General features: G+C 33.9%; 1 protein-coding gene across 1 annotated transcript; it reads right to left on the bottom strand.

Annotated features, from left to right (window-relative positions):
* Positions 1 to 261: 261 nt before the first annotated feature.
* LOC149373533 (sentrin-specific protease 7-like) lies at positions 262 to 4,914 on the bottom strand. Its single transcript, XM_089596873.1, has 5 exons — positions 4,778 to 4,914; positions 4,266 to 4,571; positions 4,031 to 4,159; positions 458 to 677; positions 262 to 387 (listed from the first exon to the last, which is right to left on the bottom strand). Exons 1-5 carry the CDS (start codon positions 4,912 to 4,914, stop codon positions 262 to 264), a joined length of 918 nt encoding a protein of 305 aa, XP_089452999.1.
* Between the last annotated feature and the right edge of the window lie 18,256 nt (positions 4,915 to 23,170).

Raw genomic sequence — 23,170 nt, 5'->3', positions numbered from 1 at the left:
TCAATGACTGGCCAGGTTTTACGCACCTGGGAAGTTACTAGGAATGAAACACTATGAGGAATCCATTTTTGAAGCTCTGGACTTTTTTAAAACTTTTTTATTTTTATTTCTGTGCATACTCAATACACGTCGCTTACATAAACTTCTCTTTTTTATTACAGAGAGTGCAGTGTGACAGACAAAGTTGATTCGATAATAGTAATTAACATTATATTGATAACTTTTTTTTCAGGTACATTATGTATGCAAACGTTTTAGTTTTTATTTAGAGTATTCCAATGACAAACTGTATATTAGCTTCTGGAAGAAAGCTCTTTTCATTAGGATAACAGACTCGTTGAACCAATTTTGCAAAGATGGGATGCTGACGAAATTATTAATAGGATTCTGAAAAATATTTATGTTACTCAATTGCCACTTCGCACACAAAATATTTTGAAAACTTTTCAATGCTTACCATGAAAAAACTTTCGGCATACTGAAGCAAGTACACACCGCAGTCACTGCTATTCTGCTGCTGCGGTACATCTGTCATAATGACGTCTAACTTTTCAAAAGGTGGTACATTGCTATTCCCACATCTTTCTATACACTCGTACTTTAAGTAAGTGCACAGTAAATTTTGAATTTCTTCCTTATTGCACAGTTTCAGAGAATCAAAAACTAAAATGCATGTCCTGAAAATAACTTATACGTCTAGGAATTTCATTGCATACTGCATATATATATTTACTGTGCGTCCTAGTGCAAGGACTATGCACTTTGGAATTGGGAAGAGATGGGAAGATTGTAAAGATAATGACGATGGGTATTGGGTATGTGAGGAAATCCATTTTCAATTTGGATTTAAATGCTTGTGACACTGTTTTCCACCCCGTTAAAGACTTTAAATACTGATTTTCTAAACTAAAAAACCGGACTAAACTGAAAAATGTCAGAAACTGGTTAAATCGTATCGGGTTTAAAAAAAAAACTTTTTTTTTATTCTGTAGACGTTAGGAATTATTAAACACCCCTAATATAAATATGAATAATTTAGGATGAATTTACCCCTCTCAAGCATCCCCATGAATTACAGTACCAAAAATTGGTGTGAATATGTATTATTTCACCTCGGAAATCCTCTCCCAGGAGTTTTTGTGGTAACTGATCGCGAATCGGAGGTCTATTTGCAAGCAGGGGTAGTTTCAACCCCCCCGAAATCACCCCCAGTTGCAGTAAATCATTAAAAAATTCATCATTTTGCTTCCGAAGTCGTTTCTCAGGGGTCTTCGAGATCGCTGATTACGAATTCGAGGGTCATTTTAGCACAGGGGTAGTTTTAGCCCCAAAATCACCCATAGTTTAAGAAAATCTTAAAAATTCATAATTTTGCCACCAAAATCGTTTCTCAGGGGTTTCCGAAGTCGCTGATGATGAATTTTAGGTCCATTTAAGTGCAGGGGTAGTTTCTCTCCCCACAATCACCCCCAATTTTATAAAATAAACTTAAAAATTCTGCTATTTTTATGTAATTTGTTTTTTTTTCATTTTTGGATACTTATTGTAGATAATTTGATGTACAACAAAAAAAAAAATTAAAATTAGATTGTGTACCAATATTATTTCTATCCACAAAGTTTTGGTGGCAAAATTATTAATTTTTAAGGTTTTCTTAAACTATGGGTGATTTTGGGGCTAAAACTACCCCTGTGCTAAAATGACCCTCGAATTCGTAATCAGCGACCTCGGAGACCCCTGAGAAACGACTTCGGAAGCGAAATAATGAATTTTTTAATGATTTAGTGCAACTGGGGGTGATTTCGGGGGGGTTGAAACTACCCCTGCTTGCAAATAGACCTCCGATTCGCGATCAGTTACCACAAAAACTTCTGGGAGAGGATTTCCGAGGTGAAATAATACATATTCACACCAATTTTTGGTACTGTAATTCATGGGGATGCTTGAGAGGGGTAAATTCATCCTAAATTATTCATATTTATATTAGGGGTGTTTAATAATTCCTAACGTCTACAGAATGAAAAAAAAAAAGTTTTTTTTGAAACCCGATACGATTTAACCAGTTTCTGACATTTTTCAGTTTAGTCCGGTTTTTTAGTTTAGAAAATCAGTATTTAAAGTCTTTAATGGGGTGGAAAACAGTGTCACAAGCATTTAAATGCTAGCACACAATTTTTTCCTTATTTCTGAGGGTGTATAAATAAAGAATAAGAAAAAAATCGGTTTAAGTGTGTGCCTCGAAAAAATTTTTATTTTTTTGGAACGTGAACATTGCACGAGTTTCCAACAGGTTTTTACATGTTCTCCTAGAAGCCGTATACACGATTCACTAAGACCAGACTGTCACCTACTTTCTGCTGATATTATGTACAAAGAAATAATTGACATATATCTGCATTAAATTATTTTAGTTGTTAACATTCTATTTATAGATCACGGCATGGAATTACATTGACTCGAATAAAATATGACTTGACAAACATTTCTTCATACACTGTACTAAAAAAAAAATGCACCGACATTACGTATGACAGAAAGTCAAAGAAGTTAGAAAGTATTTTTATCCGTTTGTCATGAATGCACTACGTAAAGTCTAAAGCTATAATCTTACGAAATACTTTAACCTTCTACATGATAACTACGTAAAAAATTAAATAATTTAACTAAAAATGTAGGTCACGTTTCATATGGTTATCAGGAATATTTCATTTACAAGTTATTTTTACTAGAGTGTTGAAAAGATCTATATTGTAAATAAAATCATTTATTAATTATTTATGATTAATATTATCAAGTAACGTTTAAAGAGGACTATGCCCAACTAACGTGCTTGACACTTTTATCTTGCAATTGATTGCAAACTAAAAACATACATTGATTTTTTTACATTAAATGATCTTTAAAAGCTACATTTTATTTACAACTCAAAGGGTGTGACACAGTCTAATTTTCTACAGTACTCAACCTCATGTTTTGTAATATACGGGGTCACATATTCTTATGCGCCTATTCTCTATGTGATTTGCTAGGGAGGGGAGGGCTGGCGCCACCAGTCACTTTAACACATGCTCTTATGGAATTTCCGAGAGCTCACACCGTGGCGGCCGTTTATACTAATTTTACTCCATCTGATTTAACATGGGTTTTTCAAAAAATTGGGGGCAGCACCAGCTATTTACGTAGCGAATAAAGAAACTCTGCTACATTAAATGTGAATTACTGTCCAAAGGCTTCTTAAAGTGTGATAGGTCTATTGCCACAAGACAGCCAATACTTTTGAACTTAAAAATTTTTTTTCTTACCATGGACGCAAAGTGCGGCCCAATAACCCTTACTAGATCCGCATTTTGCGGCCTTAAATAGTGAGCCTCAAGGGAGTGAGCGGACAATGTGTCCAATCCCGATTTAGATCAAATATGGCGTACACAGCAGCTTACGGTGCTACTTGTTGCCATATTGATCTAAACCAGAAGTCATGGGTACATAGTACCTATCAATTCCTTGAGGCTCCCTAGCCTTAAATGGCCTTAAACGCCTGCCAGGCGCAAAGTACTTCGCGGGCCAAAAGTGTGCCATGGGCACAAAATTGCACTTGGTGTAAATAGTAGTTTTCCTTCCTCGGGCGTTATTGAGAGGCTGGTGTGCCCTTGGTAGAAAAAATATCATTCGCCACATAAGCGTCATCGCTCCAGGGATACCTTACGTCGCACGGGCCCTGCTTCGGTAGTTTTCGTTGGATAAGTGCCATCGTCTCTGGGGCTATTTTGCGGCCCGAGGATCGATGGCGCTTATGTGGCGAATGCTATTTTTCCTACTGAGGGCACACTCGACCTTCAAAAACGCCCGAGATCGGAAATAAACTATTTTATCATGGGGGCTAAGTGCGGCAGAGCCTTACTGCCTTCGGGGCCAAAGCAATTTGCGGGCGCGAAATTGCACTTTGCGCCCTCGTCATAAAAAATGACGTACGCACCTCGAGCACTAACATACGACCGCACCCTTTACTGATTTATGAAAAAGTTTTACTCACCTTGGAATAACATTGGAACGAATTCGACATTTACTTTTACGCTTCGATTGATTTTTTTGAATGGTCGAACTTTGTTGTTCTTTCCACAATAAACATGGAAAGCAAATTACAGCCAAACACCAATGATTGCTGAAAATTATGTTCAAATGTATTTATGTATATTTATTTGTATATATATGTATGCACATACGTATTTGTAAGGCATATGAAATTCTTTTTTAATATTTTTTCATACCCTTGATTGATAGGTATCAAAATGAAGTCTTTTTCTATAATATTATGATCGTTTGTCCACTTCCTAATCGCTACGAAGTTATCGACTGCACTTTTATCAATAATATTAGATAATTTCGAGAAGAAAAAAGAACTGTGAATAAAGGTTTTTCTCCTTTTTTCGTCATCAAGCATACTTTCATAAATGTATTTCAAGTAAAAGTCTATAATAATATCATTTAGATACTCATTAGGAGCCAAACACTGTAAATGCTGTTGTCTGATAGATAGCCCACCCTTGCAAGGTGGAATCGGCCATATTAGTAAACTGAAACAAAAACCATTATTATCTTACTATGGGCACAAAGCATAACTGCCGCTTTGAGCCCTACGACTGGGAAGTGATTCAGAAGCTGGGGCTTAATCTTGAAAACGTAAAGTGCATTTTTTTTTCTTCTGATTTTCGTCAACAGCATATGCGCAGAAGGTTAAGCGCATCCGCACTTGACAAAAATCAGTCAAAAAAAGATGCACTTTACGTTTTCGAGATTAAGCCCCTGGACCCCAAGTGATTTAAGGGCCCAAAGTGCGGCTCTAGAGCGCTCAGCAACAACGACGCCGTTTACATCCTGAGCACAAACATACAAAAACCACACCCTTCGAGCGCGCATTTTGTACTTTGCGCCCTAGGTACGAAATACTACTTCTTTCCTCGGGTGCAGCGCTTTAAGGTGGCTCTAGTGGCCTCAATGTTAAAATTATAAATAACCCAACCGAGGTTAATAAAATTGAATTATATTCTTTGAATTCCCATCTTTCTATTCGTATAAAAAAAAATTAAGGTTGACGATAAAAATTGTAAGAAATCATGCTTACAAAATCGTAGTTTTAAGACGGGTTGGATAGGAAATGCAAGCTTACGCGATATACAACCTACTGCTGCACTTATATAAATAACCCGTAAGGTGTAAAAAATATACTATCTTGTATATATTATTACGTAGTTTTCGATGACATGAGAAAAGTGTCTTGTTATCGAACAAAATCTTTAAATAATCGGAGACTAAGTATACAGTTGCGAGTGCAAGTCAGCTCTCAGCTGTCTGCATTCTACAAAGTACATATATATAGGTATAACTATAGCTGAGCACTGTTGCCACATTCTTGAACTTAGGAGCGTACCGTAACAGTTCATCAATTAGAGCACCACAAAACTTTTTTGTTTTTTTATATTAACTCACTAAAGTAACAGATAAAATGTAGAATATGGCTTACAACAGTCTCTACGATAATTTTATACCATATTTTAACAAAAATAATGATTAATTTTTAGTCTTCCCATTTTGATACGGCACTAAGGCACACTTTTCGCCCTTAAATCACTTTGTGCCCACGAGCGTAATGGTATATTACGGTCCAAAGGAAGAAGGCATTCCTTCCCAGGTGAGAATTGACAAACACCCTGGAGGTGATGTCGGACTTTCTTCCCGAGGTACGGATACGAGTTTTTTCCTTCCTCTACCGAAAATACGATGTTTTTCACTGATTTTAGGGTGTAAAGTGCTACATAATCTCTCTGGTATAAATCGCATTAACTGCTTCCTAGTAGGAAAAGTATTTTGGTATCCTTCGCGAGGAAATTGCCTCTCGAGCTGAAGGCGAGGGTGGCAACCACGCAGAGGACACAATAAAAACTTTCCTGCGAGCAGTAAATGCGATCTTTTACCTAGGAGAAATGTGGCACTTTGCTCCTTGAAAACGAAACGTCATACTTTTGGAGGGGGTATGAATAGTAGTTTTCCTACGAGTTTGAAAAGTCTTTGTTTGCGAACCGAGAGGTTTGCGGCCCGAGCCAAAGACGAGGTCCGTAACGAGGTTCGTAAAGGAGACTTTTTGAACGAGTATCGGAAAACTGCTTTTTTGCCCGAGGAAGTACTAGCCTCCCAAAACCACCCGAGGGCGGAAAATAGTTGTTTTCGGTGGATAAACGCCATCGTCTCCAGTGAGATTGCGTTTATGTGGCATAAATCCTACTGTTCCTCTCAAAAACGCCCGAAATGGGAACAAATAATGGCAAAGTATTATCAGTAACACTCAACGCATGGATGATCTCTCCAGGTATTGCGTAACTTAAGTATCCGACAATTCAACTTAACTACAATCTGAGCTTTAACTTAGGAACTTATTGAAATCACGTTACCATGTAGGATAACATTTTAAGTTGACGTAAAGAATTATAGTCAATTCTAACAGTGGAGCTAAGGGCAGATACTAAAGTTACTCAATACTTCCCCTCTTGCCCGTGAATGTGTGCCTCCTTATTGTACATTTCAGAGCTTGCTGCGCTCTCTGTAAGAAATTCAGAATTCGTCACTAACGTACATGCAGTCAGATGTTGCATGCAGCATGCATCCTCGAGCCTAGTGATCGACATGCATGGATTGATTTTTGTAAAGAAAACTAGAGATACTATCTAGAGATACTATTCGGGAGAGAAACATCTTCTATTGATAGCTTTGGAGCAAGATTACCACTTTTTCTTTTCCGGAAATATGTAAAAAAAAATTATTTAGATCAGAAAAATGCAATAAACGATTTCCGAAGATGTATTTCTCGTCAGGTCACTCGGTAAGGATCACGCCACAAACTTTACGGCTCGCTCAGTTTTCATACACCCTTCGATATTAAACGAACAAATGCGTCGTACTCTTATCTGTATATTTAAACATTTTATCACTTTTACTTACATGTCTTCATCATCCGTGTATGCTACGTCATCGACTGTTTCAACTACAATTGACTCATGTTCAATGGCTGAACATTTATTTTTGTTTGAGCACTCTTCCGTATTCTTTAATTGATTTTAATTATAAAATTAATTTTAATTATGAAATTTATTTAGTAAGTTAGGCATTTGTTTCGAAATATTAAAAATTATGATATTCAGCATGCAATAGTATGTTGAGATACAAAAGGATACTCCGGAGGCGGTGCGATACAATAATCATTTATTTTTTAAATTCACAGTGACTTTTTTACCTGCATGGCTATATTCTATTCTGACCAAAATGTTAATGTTGACATTGTTTCGACATCGTCTGGCAGTTTTTTACGACATCTTTAACAATAGTTTAAGTCAGCCGAACTTAAACAACAATAAGAACATTTTGCTAGAGTTCCTTTCTTATATCTCGGCTCCTACAAGTTAAAAAATAACGTTTAATATAGTAATGTAATTCTTATTACTTCGTTTACCGTTCGTTACAATTCGTTACAATTCGTTACAACTGATTATTTCTACGTTCATGATGTTTTCCACATTAAATCTAAGTAGATAGACTTCGCTATGATTATCAGCCTGAAATCCATCTCCATTCGCCATATATTTTATATGGATTTTCCATTGAATTCAGTTGGATTCATACAAGATCTTATGTTGATCTTTTACCTTAAAAATATAATAATTTTTAAAGTTAAACAAACAGTAATAGCTAGATATCCAGAATTATCCCCTATTCTAGGATTTATAATTTATATGATAACAAAAAACGTACGTTTTTCATTCTTTCATTTTTAAGTGTCATAGTAAAAGTTCTTATGTTTTTTTTTTTTAATTTAATACTTTAAAATATTGAAGGCTTCAAGACGTGTGTTTTTTGTCTGCCATATGGATAATAATATCAAATACGGCATATAATGTTGTATATCTAGCTATTCGACTTAAAGAAAATTTTCAGGTCAAAGATCGACACATGATTTTTTTACAAATTAAACTTAATTCAATATCAAATCCACCAAAAATCTACGTGGCAAATTGAGACGTATTTCAGACTGCCAATCAGAGTAAAATCGTTGTAAAATCGGTGTAAAATTTAGGGGAAGAATTCGGATATAATCCACGTTGATTTGATATGAAAAACATAATGATATTTTTAGCTGTTGAGCTAAACAGACCTTGGGAAGCTTTGAGCGACTAGATGATGGAAGTAATGAAGACATTGATGAGAATTGCTTTATCGCAGACCCAGAATCTGAACCCCTACATAATAAATAAAAGCCCTAATTATATTGATCTATTTTATTGATAATATACTATTGCATAAACACTATATATTATTAGAATTGTACATTGCGTGACTTACTTGTTTTCTTTCAATTGTTTTGATAATTGAGACAAAATTTCTGAATATTGATCATCACTATGTAAGTTTTCAAATACACATTTTCCATCATATTGTTTATTACAATTTTCAATTGTTTGTTCTTGCATGTTACTTATTTCTAGAATAAAAACAATCGTCTGATTACATTAAAACATCTATAAAGAATCAATTTATTCTACGGCAATGTAATACATTGATCACAACAAAATGATAGTTTCCTGATTTATAGACTGCCATGTTGTACATATGTAACGCCAAGTGTACTTAGATTTGCACAGTACATCACATTATCGAATAAATGCGACAACTCCCTTCATTAAAAGGATTACAGGAATGATTAAGTATAGGTAAAAAAAAAATTTTGATTGAATTTAGACAAATTGATGAAAGCAATTCTGCTGCCAGATAATGATATTCGACCTTTGTAATATTTTCGTGGTACCGCATGCACACGTGTGTGCATATATACGGGTCATTGTAAGAAAACTTAGGCAATTAAATAGTAATTTTGACCCTAGACGAAATTAGTCTCATCATCAATTTTTTTCGCTCTATCATAATTTGTAAGGTAAAAAATAAGAGAAAAAAATAGTGGCATCTCCTATATACGTAAGCACCTCTGAATGCGTACAAATTTCAGATTGTTGGTAGTGACGGTAATGACACTTTTTTACGATTAAGATAATTTTGATGTTTTGCAGTATTTTCTTTAAGTTTATTACGCTACTTTTTTACTTTTTTTCTATTTTAGGCCAATTTTATATTTTTTTCTGTGAAACTTTTTTTAATCTTATTTATTATATTAGTTAAATGTTTCACTTTTTTTTCTTTTGCTTTTATTTATTTATTAACTTCGAAATTTTTCAATGTTATGGAACTTTATATATTTTTTTTTTTCAAAACTAGGGCCATTCGAAATCCTTAAATGTACAACCTACGCGAAAAAATATATCTGTTTAAATAATTAAGATTAAGCTTTTTTGGGGTTACGGTAATGACAAATCGTCTTAAAAAATGGATTTCTATGCAAAATCATTATTTTAAATTGTTTTCCGCGTATTTATAACTTGTACTTACCATCTCGTTCGGTCTCTCATCATTTAAAATATGTATATACGCCTTGACAACAAGATACAGCCTGTTACGGTAATGAGCGATTTCATTACTTTTTCAAGTGCACGAAAAAAAAGACTGTCGCAAAAAAGAGTTTTTCAATTTTTTAACCACCTTGCAGTTTTGTCAACATACAAATAAAGATAGATAACGTTAGTGGTTACCCCACTGAAGTCAAAAAAGCGATTGTACTTCAAGGATTTGTGCGAAAAGTTTGAAATTAACAACATAGAGAGACACAATTCGAAAGATAATATGTACTACGGAAAATTTTTTAAGAATTTTCTTTTCCATACAGTTACGTAGGTATTTAACTTAATTTTAAGATATTTAGATATAAAAAATTTAAAGAATCGAAATTCGTTTATAATGAAGGTAGAGAATCTGAAATTTTTATCAGAGACAAGGTACGGTAATGCCATTTTAACATTATATCCTTTGTTTAAGCTTGCAAATCATATCTGATTCGAGATTTTTCATATGAACATAAGAAAACACAATTACTTTTAATAAATATTATCTTATCAATTTAACGGTTTGTAAAGAGCAAGGATATTAAAAGCCCAAGTTGTTTTACAATGACCCATGTATAATACTATAACAATCTTATATGCACCACCGCCATCTGCCGGCTAATTTACACTAATTGACTTATTATTCTGAAAGAAAATTGGAACATACACATTGTTATACACGTAAGTCATATAGAATGCAAGTTCTCTTTTTGGTTTTGATTCTCCCCCTCCCCCAAGGTTGGATCCACCCTTACATATAGTTTCCGTAATGTAAGTATAAGGTATACAAAATAGGAGCTTCAGCAACGATGTCTGATCTGTAGTAGTAAGTAAAGGGTACAGTTTTAAGTAGGTATTATGTCAGTAATCGCCTTTACGCGTTACCTTATTAATTTATAAAGTGAACCGATCTTTCTCTTACATTTCTTAATTAAAACCTACGCAGTCAGTAAGATATCAAATATCGGCTGAGGGTGCCTCAATGTAATGACTCAAACGCCTTAGATTTATGCAAGTTCACTTAGCTTAGAAAACTGTAGTAGTATTTCTGAGATTTGTTGATACCTTATTAATTATATTTTTAAGAATATTACTCTAAATAATCACTGTCTAAGGGCCCTGATTTTATGCAAATATGGCTTCTGCGAGCCGTTTGATACGGATACTTAAAGAAGTCACCGAACGTTACATAGTACGCATTTTACATATTATTATTTGTAGAGACTGATTTTGGTCAATGACCATCACCAATTACATGATGTGCGTGAGGATTCTTTTGTTTTTTTTTTTAAATTGAAAATGTTCATAAGTTCGAGAATATTCGAAATGTAATAAGTACACACCTGTCTTGTCTGACGATATATCGCTGTAAAATTGATTTCCGCTCGTTTCACAACTCCTTTTCAAAGAATATCTTTTCTCAATTTTTTGTTTTCTCAACATATTACTTGTACTTATTATTCCTTCCGTCGGCTGAGAATGTACGTTGAACGTATTAGATGTAGAACATGCTTCGGGTATTATTTTTTGTAGCCACGATTCTACTTTAAACAATGTATTGTTTAGTTCTTCCTCGTAAGGCTGAAAGAATGAGGATTGTCAATTTATAAGCAGATCCGTTATACAGTATTTATTATTATTATTTTTTTATTCCAACACATATGGACATAGACAATGTATCTTTATGAAATGAATTGATAATTAATTTGTGTTTGCAATGAAAAGTTATACTGTTCAAATGTCGTACGTAAATAACACATGTGTCATTGTTTGTGTTGCTACGAAATAATATGGCATCAATTATTGTTACTATACTAATGCCCGGTAAAAGCAACACAGTGGCAGCGGTGTGTTATTAAAAGTAATAATACATCAAGTTGTCTATTATTCACATTTTTTTTTTTTATATACCCCCTTAAATCTCTTCATTATATATCCCATAATGAGAATCCGTACCATGAAAATCACAAAATTTTTGAGTTTACACAGAACGATGTCTCATTAAAATAGCATGGGACTTTCGTTTTTCATTTTTGTTAAATTTTTGGTTGCCACTACAATATTTTTTCAGCATACTGCACCGAAAGTAGGAACTTTCGTCCCGCTTCGTGAAACGAAAATCGGGAGGAAACAAAGAATCCCTCAGATCGCATGCTTATCGCCCTCGGCTTCGCCTCAAGCGTCAATTGCTTGCGATCCGAGACATTCTTTATTTTTCCTCCCTAGGTGAATAATATACTATTTCTGAATTTTTCAACTATTAAACGTTGTTACATAATGCTTGAACGATACACATTGCTTTTCAGCTTAAAAGGACTAGGGGTAAATTACATACGTACTGCACACTGAAATTTTCGACTGTGCTAAATTTCTCATTTCTCCATGTAAATTAAAGCAGTTTTACTTCATCTTTATCTGCAGCATCTTATGTAATTAAAACGACAAACATTATTCTGTTATGCTACTAATTTTTTTTAAAAATAATTGTTTCAGTGCTGATATTACTTGCTGGTATTAATACGCACGGTTATAAAATCAGCACCAGTCGTTGCGCCCCCAATTACAGCGCGAGTATCTCCTATAAAGTTTTCATGCTGAAGCTCCAGATCCAATTACTGCGACTACAAAGTTTTGTAGATTAGATTCGTTTAGAGTCACTTAGTTAACCAATTATAAATGTCATGATGTAAAGTATGATTCTGGATTGAACGTTGTTAATGTCCGAACGTGTTACAATATATGAAAGCACCCGAATTTTCCAGTCTGTTATTCTTATTATCTATTACCGTCGAGTGCGCAGTAATTGAGTCATTTATTCCTATGCTAAAAAAATTCGATTTAGGCCTTCCAAGGAAAAAAAATTTAGAAAATCAAATTTTTGTAATTTAATTGTTTTGAGACAAGTTAAAATGTGTATCAAGTTTCAGCTGTATATAATAAAGTTTGATAGTTACAAAATCCTAAACAGTGTTTAAAGGGGTAAATAAAGTTAAACGAAGTTTAAAAATTGAAATTACATACTATTTAAATGGGAAATCATTTTTTGTCTAGTGGCACGTGTTAACTCGAGAATTTTTAGCTTTGCATGGAATGGATTTTTGTTTTCTCTAAACAAGTAATTTCTTCCATTATATAGACAGACAAATATAACTTACTATTACTCTCTCAGTCTTACGCTCACGATCCTCTATATGAGAAGACCCAAGCGGTTCGATAGGCTGTAACTGTTGTACCGTTCGTTTCTTTACAGTTTTTCTCTTTGCTACGACATTATTACTTGAACATTTATCATCTTTGTTACATAACGTATCCTGAAAAAGTACATTTTTAATTAAGTACCTTTCGAATGTATTAATTTTATATTAATTTCAGAAATATCAGAATTTTCGGATGAACAGTTGTAAATTGTATTTACAATGCTAAAACGTAACTCTAAAAAAATAAGTACAGCTACCATGACATGATACCTATATAGTTCATCGGGAAACAGTTGTGTTGAAGGGGTCACGTGGTACCCCCTTCCAAAAGTGAGGTCGCTTTAGCATTGTAATATACAGAGATGTGACGGAAATTGCATGTATATATATTTTTATTGCAAAAAAATTTGCTATGGATCACATAAACATGTAACTATAAAAGTTTTGCTTCATATTTATTTTTCTTTTTATCACAAAAATCATTTAATTGTAAGAAATTTATAATAGATGTACTCAAAGATCGAGAACTGTACGGACGGTTCCATGTCAGTGGTATATCTATATCGAGAACTAGTTCCTTTTATAGATACAAAAGCGAGGTTAACTTGTTTTGAGAAAAAAACCTTACTCCACTATTTCACCACGAATTTTTACAAGTTACAACGCAATAATATGCGTGATGAGGCATTTCTTAAAAAAAAATCATATCCAACAAGCATCAAGCGTCCTCACTTTTCAAAATCGTCTGCCACCATGCGAAGCACTGTCAAATTCTTTATCCCCACCACGCCAACCCTCTGAGCGAATATTTATGTTGTATTTGATGTATGTAAAGAAATAACGTTCTATGATCACTGTCATTCATACGTCGTACATTGGAGAAATACCACAAAAAAATTAATGAATTACGATAATCTACCAAATTTAGCACATTGCTTATCTATTTGGACAAATAACACGCGTTACATTGTACATCCTATGTCTTGTAATTCAAATTCACGTATTTTTTATATCAACGATTTAAACTAGGGGAACGGAAGTAAATAATTTTCAATAAATAAAAAATTTGTTTGATTACATTATTTTGCGAATAGTTATTTATACAATACTTAATTCCAATTATGTTGATAATAAGTAAGTAATTGCACCAATTGTGATAGCGCAGTCCAGTCGAAAATTGAGAGAACTGCTTCACCAAGCATTTGAGGGTGCTGTTTACAGTGAAATTTAGCAGAAGGTCCACCCAACTTTTTCCCAGTGTATTTATATCTCGTTAATACTATGTTTTGTTGCTGTTGTGCCGAAGATGTTATCAGGTACGTAAAAGATTTTTTGGACGACTTCTATTCGGCATATGTTATAGCGACCGTTTTCATCATATTTTTGAGTACTTACAATTTGGAACATTTTTATCAAAATGATTACATTTCGGAAAAAGTTGCTCGTATTAATTGTATTGGTTTTTATTCTAATGAAATCAGAAGGAATGTACACTCTAAGACAAGAAAATCAGAAAATGGCAAATAAAATATTAAAATAATAATATCGCCTTTCAGAAAATATTGATTTTCCGAGTTTTGTTACTTTCCAGAGATAATTCATTATTACTTTTTCTACAAAGTCAATATTGTATAAAATCATTGTTTTCGAAAGCGGAGGCACCCAGAAATTTAATCCATCTGATCGTTGACATCGCTTACTTCACGTTTCACTCGTTTAGAATTGAACCGTACAACTATTAGTAGCTCATTTTTAATACGATATTTCAAAGCAAAATATATTTACGTTATTTTTAAATAATCCAGAAGCTTTTACTTAGCTGACGGCACAAACCTTGCATACATTGAGCATTTTAAAAAAGATTAGTACACACACACATTCATGTACATTTAAAAACTACAGCCTTACGTCCAAGAATACGATGACAAACCCATCATTAATATTATTAAAAAAATTTTTTTTTAATTACCTTTACGTGTTTTGGGATATCTGTTGAAAACATACCAGAAGAATTATGCTCAAGACATGCCTTACGATACATCAGTATGTACGGTTTTGCATCGTCACTGTTGCTACAATTATCAATATTTATGTAATTTTGCTCACACAGCCTTTTGATATCCTCTCGTGACACCTATTTAGAACACATCAATCAGTTGCGCACGGAATCAATTATCTGATGATTCATCATACTTTGAGCGTTTTTCAGTACTTGCTGCACCCTCGATAGGAAGAATGACAAATAGCATTCGTCACTAATTTAATACGCATATCTCCAGGTTGGTCCCAACAGTCCACCCAACAGCCCACAGACCACCCTTGAGAGATGCGCATTTGTAACGAAAAGTACTCTTAAACAATGTAGTTACATTTTACCAAACAACTATCAAAAGTTGCTTACGTTTGATTGGACTTACTGTAGTTATCTCGGTATCATTACAGCATAACCAAGTACCACTTCTGAAATCGAGTACAACTGACAAATAATGTCCATGAGATGGATTACCAACATGGATTATTACTGCGAAAAGTGTATAATCATTGTACGTTGGTTGCAATATCAAGTCACTCTCTGGAAAATACATAAGATAGTTTTATACGAAATCTACGGAAGTGTACAGCTATTGTAATATTTCCTTATTTTTACCTGTACATTCAATGATACAACTCGGATTCTGAGGGTCAACTTGTACTGAAATATACGATTCTAATGAGAGTAATTCAGGAAATGTTATCCTACAAATAAAAATATTCACAAATTGTATACCCAACGCCACAAATTATATTATCCATTGATAAAAAAATAGTATCATTACACCACAAGGAGCGACAGTGCGGCATTCCCTCCCGGGTGTGAGAGGAAGCTTGCTCAAATACATAATTTGATCAAAAATCACGTGAAATTAAGTAAATAACTGTATGTACATTCAAGGGGAGTTGAGACTCACTATATATTCGGCTATGCAACTATATAACACAGAGATATATATATACACATACTAGTGGAGCTCTGCCCCCTACGCACTCCACGTGCCAACCCCCCAATTTTTGTAAGTAATTGTAAGAGTCAAAACAGAAGTGGTGTTAATTGAATAAATATTTCTTTCTAAATTTATAAGATAATAATTTCCCTGGTTTTTTATCTTGAAAAATATTTAAGAAAATAAAATTTGGAAAACATTATAAATCATTTCATAGATTTTACACTGTTTACGGAATAAAAAGGTCTAATATGTTTTTTTTTACTTAACTTTATCATCCTAGACTTTCAAATTTATATTTGAACAAAAAGATCGTCGAAAAAAAATACTTTATCTATTTATTCATCATAAAACTAATACTATCTAAACAATTAGAAGATATTTCAACAAAGATGGGTCTAAACGACACATGAAATATCACAACATTAAATTAACAGAACAAATTATTGTTCCAAAAGCTTGATTGTATTTTTCCATTTAATTATACCTTTTCCTGAATTCTGTCTGTAAATAAAATCCTAAATAAATCAAGAATATCTTTATAAAAAGTAGACGTAGACCATAAAGAGAGTATCCAAATGAAATAGTTAAATAACGTTAAATAAATTACGGTACTTAAGTAACATCTAGTGAGTAATGGAGGAGAGTATAGACGGAGGGGGACTTATGATCAGTGACTCGAAAAACTATAAGAACTAGGTGCGACTTGGGTACTAAACTACATATATTTTTCATACGAGGTGCGACTAAATTACATATATTTTTTAAAATTTCAGAGGTTAAAATACTATATAAATATATGTATTTTTGTGGGGGAGGTGGAGGAGGAGCGGAGGGAGCTTGATTAGAAATAATTAGATCAAAAACTATACGTGAAAACAAGAAAATAACTACGTGAATAGAGGGGGAGCGGGGGGAGCTGAAGCTCACTTTTGTCAATACAACTGTATAATATAGGGATATATATATATATATATATATATATATATATACTAGATATTGAGAAACTGTTTATTCATGCAGTATAATAAATAAGTAACCAATACTTACGTATCCTTCATTTTAACAGTTTCATTTGTCGAGCGATTAAATGTGAAACGTTTCAAATGAAAAACGAGAGCATTCGGAAATTTGGTTATAATAGGTAATATAGAAGAATCACATTGTTCCTCACAAATATTACAGTAATATTGTATGTCTCCATTGAAGGTGGTGGCTTGCATAGTATATTCAAAAGATTCCGCCTGAAAAAAATGAATATATTACCTTTAAAATACATATGTGTTAATATTTCTTATTCATATTTGCATTTCCATATAATAACTTACAATACTACAACATGGTTTGTTGTCAATTGAAGATCTAACTGGTAATGGAATGTCGAAAAAATTTTCTGTCGTGTTACTCAAAGAACCACATTTCAAGCAAGTTTTAATATTAATTTTGTCTCCTAAAAATGTAAATAATATCACTTATTTAGACAACAAAGTTTTTTGTCACCCCCATTTTAGATTACTTATTTAGAAAAATTAATTCACTGTACTCAAGGGACTTGACGAAAAACGTAATAAAACAATTCAGCAACGATTGTTGAGTTCATCAAGCCTGAACATATTAAATTAACTTCAAACAAAAAAAAAGAGTAAATAAATAGTTATGTGTATATAGACATCACACTGAACGAAGCCATTGATTCATGATATTATTAAGGGAGATTCGTAACTAAATGATAATGACGTAGTGATTGTCTTATCTGGGACGTCTTTGATGGTCCGATGTACCCTCGGTAGGAGCGCCGGTGTTTGCCACTTCCCTTACTAACATGCGCCATTCAACCGGGGTTACCGGGGCTACTATATGGCTTGTGGCGTATAAAGTAGTCCTGGCAATGCAAGCGCTCATGTAACGAAAACTACTACTTATGTATAATTTTTTTTAATGATTCTATGATAATTTTTATTGTACAAAAGCCAAATCGAAAATCTTTCAAAAATTTTTCAAATGAAAATTTGAAAGACACAAAGTATTCAAGGAGCTGAAAGGGTACCCATGGCTGCAAAAGCTTCTGCCAGTGTTGCTTACATATTTTTTTTACCAAAGAATGAGTTCGGCGATAGAGTTTTGTTTTTGATGTTAAGGATAAACATTAGAAAAACAGTGTTGCATGGATTATTGATGATTAGGGATACTTGTGAATCATACGTCATAATAAACTTGTGTGTATGAATATTCTTTAAAATGTAATATGTTAATTGAAATTTTTACATCTTCTGTTATGTATTCGTAATCGCCTCACGTGCAAAATAAATGAAACGGTTTTATTTGAATTCTGGTATTCTCTAATTTAAATTGATATTTACTGACTATAGATGAAGAGAATTAATATAAAATAATGTGAGTGAAGGAAAATTGAAAAATGTTTTACGAGAAAAGTTGTGCAAGGTCTAGGGGCAGGAGATTCCCCCACCCTCTACTTCATAAAATCAAATAATCGTTCTGTAAAATAAATTCAATTGGGCATTTTTGAACGTCAGGTGTGCCCTGATAGGAAAAACAGTTTTCGACCTATAAGCGCTATCTAGGGCTATAACTTACGATGTTAAAGTATTCTTGATAGTGGTAACTCTTATACGATAAAAACCATACGTCAAAGATCGTAAATGATCGTAACAATGAAATTTTTTGTGCTTGTAATAAATTAATAGTACATTACGCCACTAGAGCGCAAAGTGACACTTTTTGCGCCCGCCAACTACTTTGGGCCCGTGGGTAGAAATTTCCCTACCTTGGGCGTTTTTGAGGGTCGAGTGTGCCCTCGGTAGGAAAAATAGGGTTCGCACCTGGTGCGCATCCAACCAGCGCAAGCACAAGGAGTCCCTTGGGCCCTGCTTTGCAGGTCCCTTGAGCCTGGTGTTTGCCCTGGGGACATGCGCCACCAGGTACGAAAACTACCATTTCATCCCTCGGGCGGAGTGCTTTCCGCCCTATGGCACACTTTCCGCCCGCCAATTACTTTCCGCCCACGGGCTGGAAGAAACATTGTGGCCCTGCCGGGCCCAAAGTTTGTTCCCACCCTAGGGCGGAAAGTAATTGGCAGGCGGAAAGTGTTCCCATGGGCGGAATGTTGCACTTTCCGCCCTCGATACAAAAAATGTCGTTCTCACCACGGGCAGAAACATACAACAACCGTGCCCTTCGGGCGCGCAAGTTGTACTTTCCGCCCTAGGTAAGAAATAAACTATAACATTCTGAAACAGTAGAAACCATAGTTTTTTTCACAAATTCATCTAAAAAAAAATCCAAAAAAAAAAAAAATTATTATTTGAAACTGTTAAAAAAAACATGGAAAAGATCACATGCTTTTAAAAAATAAAAATACAATTATTATGGAACTGGAAAAAATGCGCTGTAATTTCTTTAATGTTTTTAGGTATTTCTTGTGCCGAAAACTAGACCGAAAATGTTTTCTACCTCAGAAGTGAAAAAATTTCTCCAATAGAGCCGTAAATTGTACTTTGAGCCCAGGATGCAAGACATAAGAAATTTTTTGTAATTTTGCATAATTTTACAAAAACCAAAAAGACATTTTTTTTAAAGCAATGTTCTATTATTCTTCTTTGATTCCGACCGTGGTATATATAATTTTGCATGTAGTAGTATCCGGGAAGTGAATATTGAGGTTTATTGTACCAAGCGTGTAAAATCTGAACAATCCTAACAGCACATATTCACATAACGTAATAAACATACCCATATAGATATTCTTTATTCCATCGTCAAACTCTGTTGTATTTCCACCGATTGTTAGCGAATCCAATAATGAAAAAAAAAATTCATGAGCATCTTGCTGACCATGACGTCCCCAATTTATCATACTGCTTATCAAAGATTGAGTTCCAACTGCTGTCCGTGAAGTCTACAAATCATATGATATTTATCTGTCAATGACAGCCATCGAATACAGTTATATATTGTTAGCTTGTTAAACATTTTATTTAATGACCTGAAGTTGCATGAATAAACATTGTAACTCATATGCCGTATTGGCGATTGTCGCGTCAATCTTTGAAAAATCCCAACTGTATATAAGATGCCGCATCTCAGGAGTCATAAATAATCCCTGAATTACTGCATTGACGTAGCAAGTTGTACTGTGATTCAAAAGCCCAGTATGATCTACACCAAAGTGTTAAATATAATGGAGCATTTAAAATGTCAGTATGGTATCTATACATGTAAAGTAAAAAAAATCAATTTTGCTGTTGAGTTGCTTCACAAGCGCCATCGGGCCCAGGGTTCTTGGGTGCCAATTATGGACGGAATGCATTGTATTATTGTCGAGGTTAATGATCATTATTGTTATAGGGACAAATAAATTAAAAACAAATAGTACACATTTCGTTAGTAGGGCGACAAAGGGTGACGTTGTTGTATATTTCTGCCCAAGTTGTGAATCTATTATTTCTTACCAGAGGCAGAAAGGCTCTACCGCACTTTTTACCTGAGGTAGGGAAATTGTTTGCCAGACTTAATAAGGTTTTATTCAGTTGTATTTCTAATTATAGCGATTATACGGAGCTGGGACAAATTTTTACCTTTTTTTAACGCTCTGAGTATTTCGTAGTAGTTTTCGTCATAAATTTAAGACTGTCCAGCATAGCCCAGCGCCCGAGAACGCTTGCAAAGCAACCCGAGGGCACAATCCACCATCAAAAACGTACAAGTTACTTATTGCAATGAAGAAAAAAAAAAAAAATTCTTAATGCTTACTAAGTTCTTTTGGGATGTACTTCTCACTATTTTCTGTTTCATGTTGACTGTGGAAAATATATCAACACCAGATAAACCCGAGAAATAATATGATTGTATTTAAAAGTAAAAGTTCTTTTCATCCATTTTTTTTCTCTGTTTTCTAGAACGACATTTATAACGGAAAAAAATAAAATAATGACTGATAATAAAAAATAATATTACTGATTAAATTTAATTAGTTCAACAGCAGGAAAGTGGAGATCACACGTAACCTGTATAATCGTACGCGATTTTAATAGATAGTACAAACAAATACCAACAAATGCTTTAAATTAATCTCGTTGTAAAAGCCGTGGAGAAACACTTTAGGGATTTCCGTGAATTTTTTCTCACAAACTAATGTTTGAGGTAAGTAAGTTAAAGGTACCGATGCTGGAACGATTTTTGGTAAATTTTGTTTGAAAATTCATATTTAAAAGCACATGTAGAAGATAACACAAACATTTAAATCGTTATTATATATTTCGTGTGTCTACTTATCATACAATTTTTTTTCTAATTTTAAATGAAAAAAAAAAATTACTACGTAATTTTGTACCTAATGCGAAACACCACTGAATTCGCCTTGTAGTCGAGGAAATAAAGCAATGCACTATCAATTTTTTGAGCAGTAAGACAAATCGTACTGCGGTTTTTCGCATTCGATTCGTGATAGCATCCGCAAACTTTGTGCCTGGGTGTGGTTAATTAATTTTTTGGAATTTGCATTTTTTCATAAATAATAAGCATTTATTAATGAACTTTCAAAAAGCAGTAAATACAAAATTAACTAATTCGGTAAGCACCGATAGAAACGACTCCCGTTTTGCTACTCGGGGGTTTGCGAGGTCGCTGAGCACGAATATACCAACGGCGACTCTCTCTGAGGTACCTGGGTCCCAGGGTGGACTAATTGAAACGATATATTAAAAAATAAGTTTCAAATATAATTTATATCAGGTTTATTAAGCACATGTTAATATATTCTACAAATATTTCAATTATTCTGTTCATTATGTTCCTCGGTGCATTCCAATTCCATCGCTAATTTTTTATTATTATTTCGTAAAACTCTCGGAGACGACGACGATGTGGTCCACCCTGGGCCCCAGGTACCTCGGAAAGAGTCGCCGTTGGCATATTCGTGCTCAGCGACCTCGGAAACCCCCGAGTAGCAAAACGGGACTCGTTTCTATCGGTGCTTACCAAATGACTAAATTTTGTATTTACTGCTTCTTGAAAATTCATTAATAAATACAAATTCCAAAAAGTAATTAACCACACCCGGTCACAAAGTTTGCGGATGCTCTCACGAATCGAATGCAAAAAACCGCATTACGATTCGTGTTACTGTTCAAAAAATTGATAGTGCATTGCTTTATTTCCTCGACTATTGTTACGAGTACCCAGCGACACATAGTGGGCAAATATGGTACTGAGATAAGTAGGTGACTGAAATGAAATCACATTACGAACCACTTCAAAATCACAAAAAGACAAAACAAGAGGCTTTGACAGGAAAGAGAAAAACGTTTTTAAGTGCTTGAGTTTAAAATAACAGTGTAGAGTTAGTTTTTTTGGTTGTCTCATAATCATATTAAAAGAAAACGAATAAACCTGTACTCGCTAGGTTATGTTTTTGTAAACAGTAGCGTCAGAAACAATTACTGACAGTCAGTGACCGTCTTGAAGAGCTGCAGTTCCGAATGATTACGAAAACGCAACCTAACGAGTACAGATTTATTCGTTGTTTTATTTTAATATGATTACTTATGAGGCAACCGGAAAAAACTAACTCTACTTTGTTATTTTAAACTGAAGCACTTAAATACACTTTTTTCTCTCCTGTCACAGCTTTTTGTTTTGTCTTTTTATGATTTTGAAGTGGCTCGTAATGTGATTGCATTTCAATCACCTGGTTATCTCAGTACCATACTTGGCCACTATGTGTCGCTAGATACACGTACGTAACAAGGTGAATATGACGAAACGTACCTGTTATTTTAATGGAATCTATGTGTTTCACCAACGGAAAATCTGAAATTCGAGGTTATGTTGCAAATTGTACGTCTAAAGAAGCAGTTATGTTCAAAAAAAATTTTTTTTTATTGTAACACAATTTAAATAAACTATAAGTATTGTTGAAAACAAGAAGACACAACTTTGAACAACTGAAATAAATTTTTTTCATGACTAAATTCTCAAGAATTTATTACTTAGTGACTGTTTCACCATTGGGACAGAAATAAAAAGTGTGCTTTCGGCATCGGTACTTTTACCTTATGTATTTCACAAATTGATGAATTCTAATAAAACAGCGTGACAGTTTTCCTCGATCATATGTCACTCGTAATTTTTTATTTAAAAAAAATGACAATCTTATCGTTTTAAATCAGTTTCAAACAGAGTTGAAACGATTATTCATATGTCGACAAAATGAGGCCCTATATATCTTCTGACTTCGAATTCTTGAATAAAAATACTTACGATATGGATCTTTGCAGTGTAACAAATAATGCCAAAATAAGTTAGACAACGTGTTTTCGTTGGATCAGTCCGGCCGGGCTCATTTGGCTATTGGGCTTTGGTCAGGCTTATTTAGATTTTATATAATTACCCTACTACTAGCGCTATTCTGACGAATTCGAATGGAACCCTGACGTGGTAT

Source organism: Copidosoma floridanum, unplaced genomic scaffold (genome assembly GCF_036245765.1).
Source record: "Copidosoma floridanum isolate Cflo_tuat_1 unplaced genomic scaffold, Cflo_Japanese_pri ptg000030l, whole genome shotgun sequence".
Taxonomy (NCBI): Eukaryota; Metazoa; Arthropoda; class Insecta; order Hymenoptera; family Encyrtidae; genus Copidosoma; species Copidosoma floridanum.
This window is presented reverse-complemented; position numbering and strand designations above follow the sequence as displayed.

Bases quoted from the DNA above. Each gene is read 5' to 3' on its own strand.
- LOC149373533 (XM_089596873.1), bottom strand. From the start codon at position 4,914: ATGCGCGCTCGAAGGGTGTGGTTTTTGTATGTTTGTGCTCAGGATGTA. The intron at 4,160-4,265 runs GTATGAAAAAAT...CATAATTTTCAG, and splicing joins TTGATACCTATCAATCAAGG to CAATCATTGGTGTTTGGCTG. The intron at 388-457 runs GTAAGCATTGAA...AATATTTTTCAG, and splicing joins ATGCCGAAAGTTTTTTCATG to AATCCTATTAATAATTTCGT.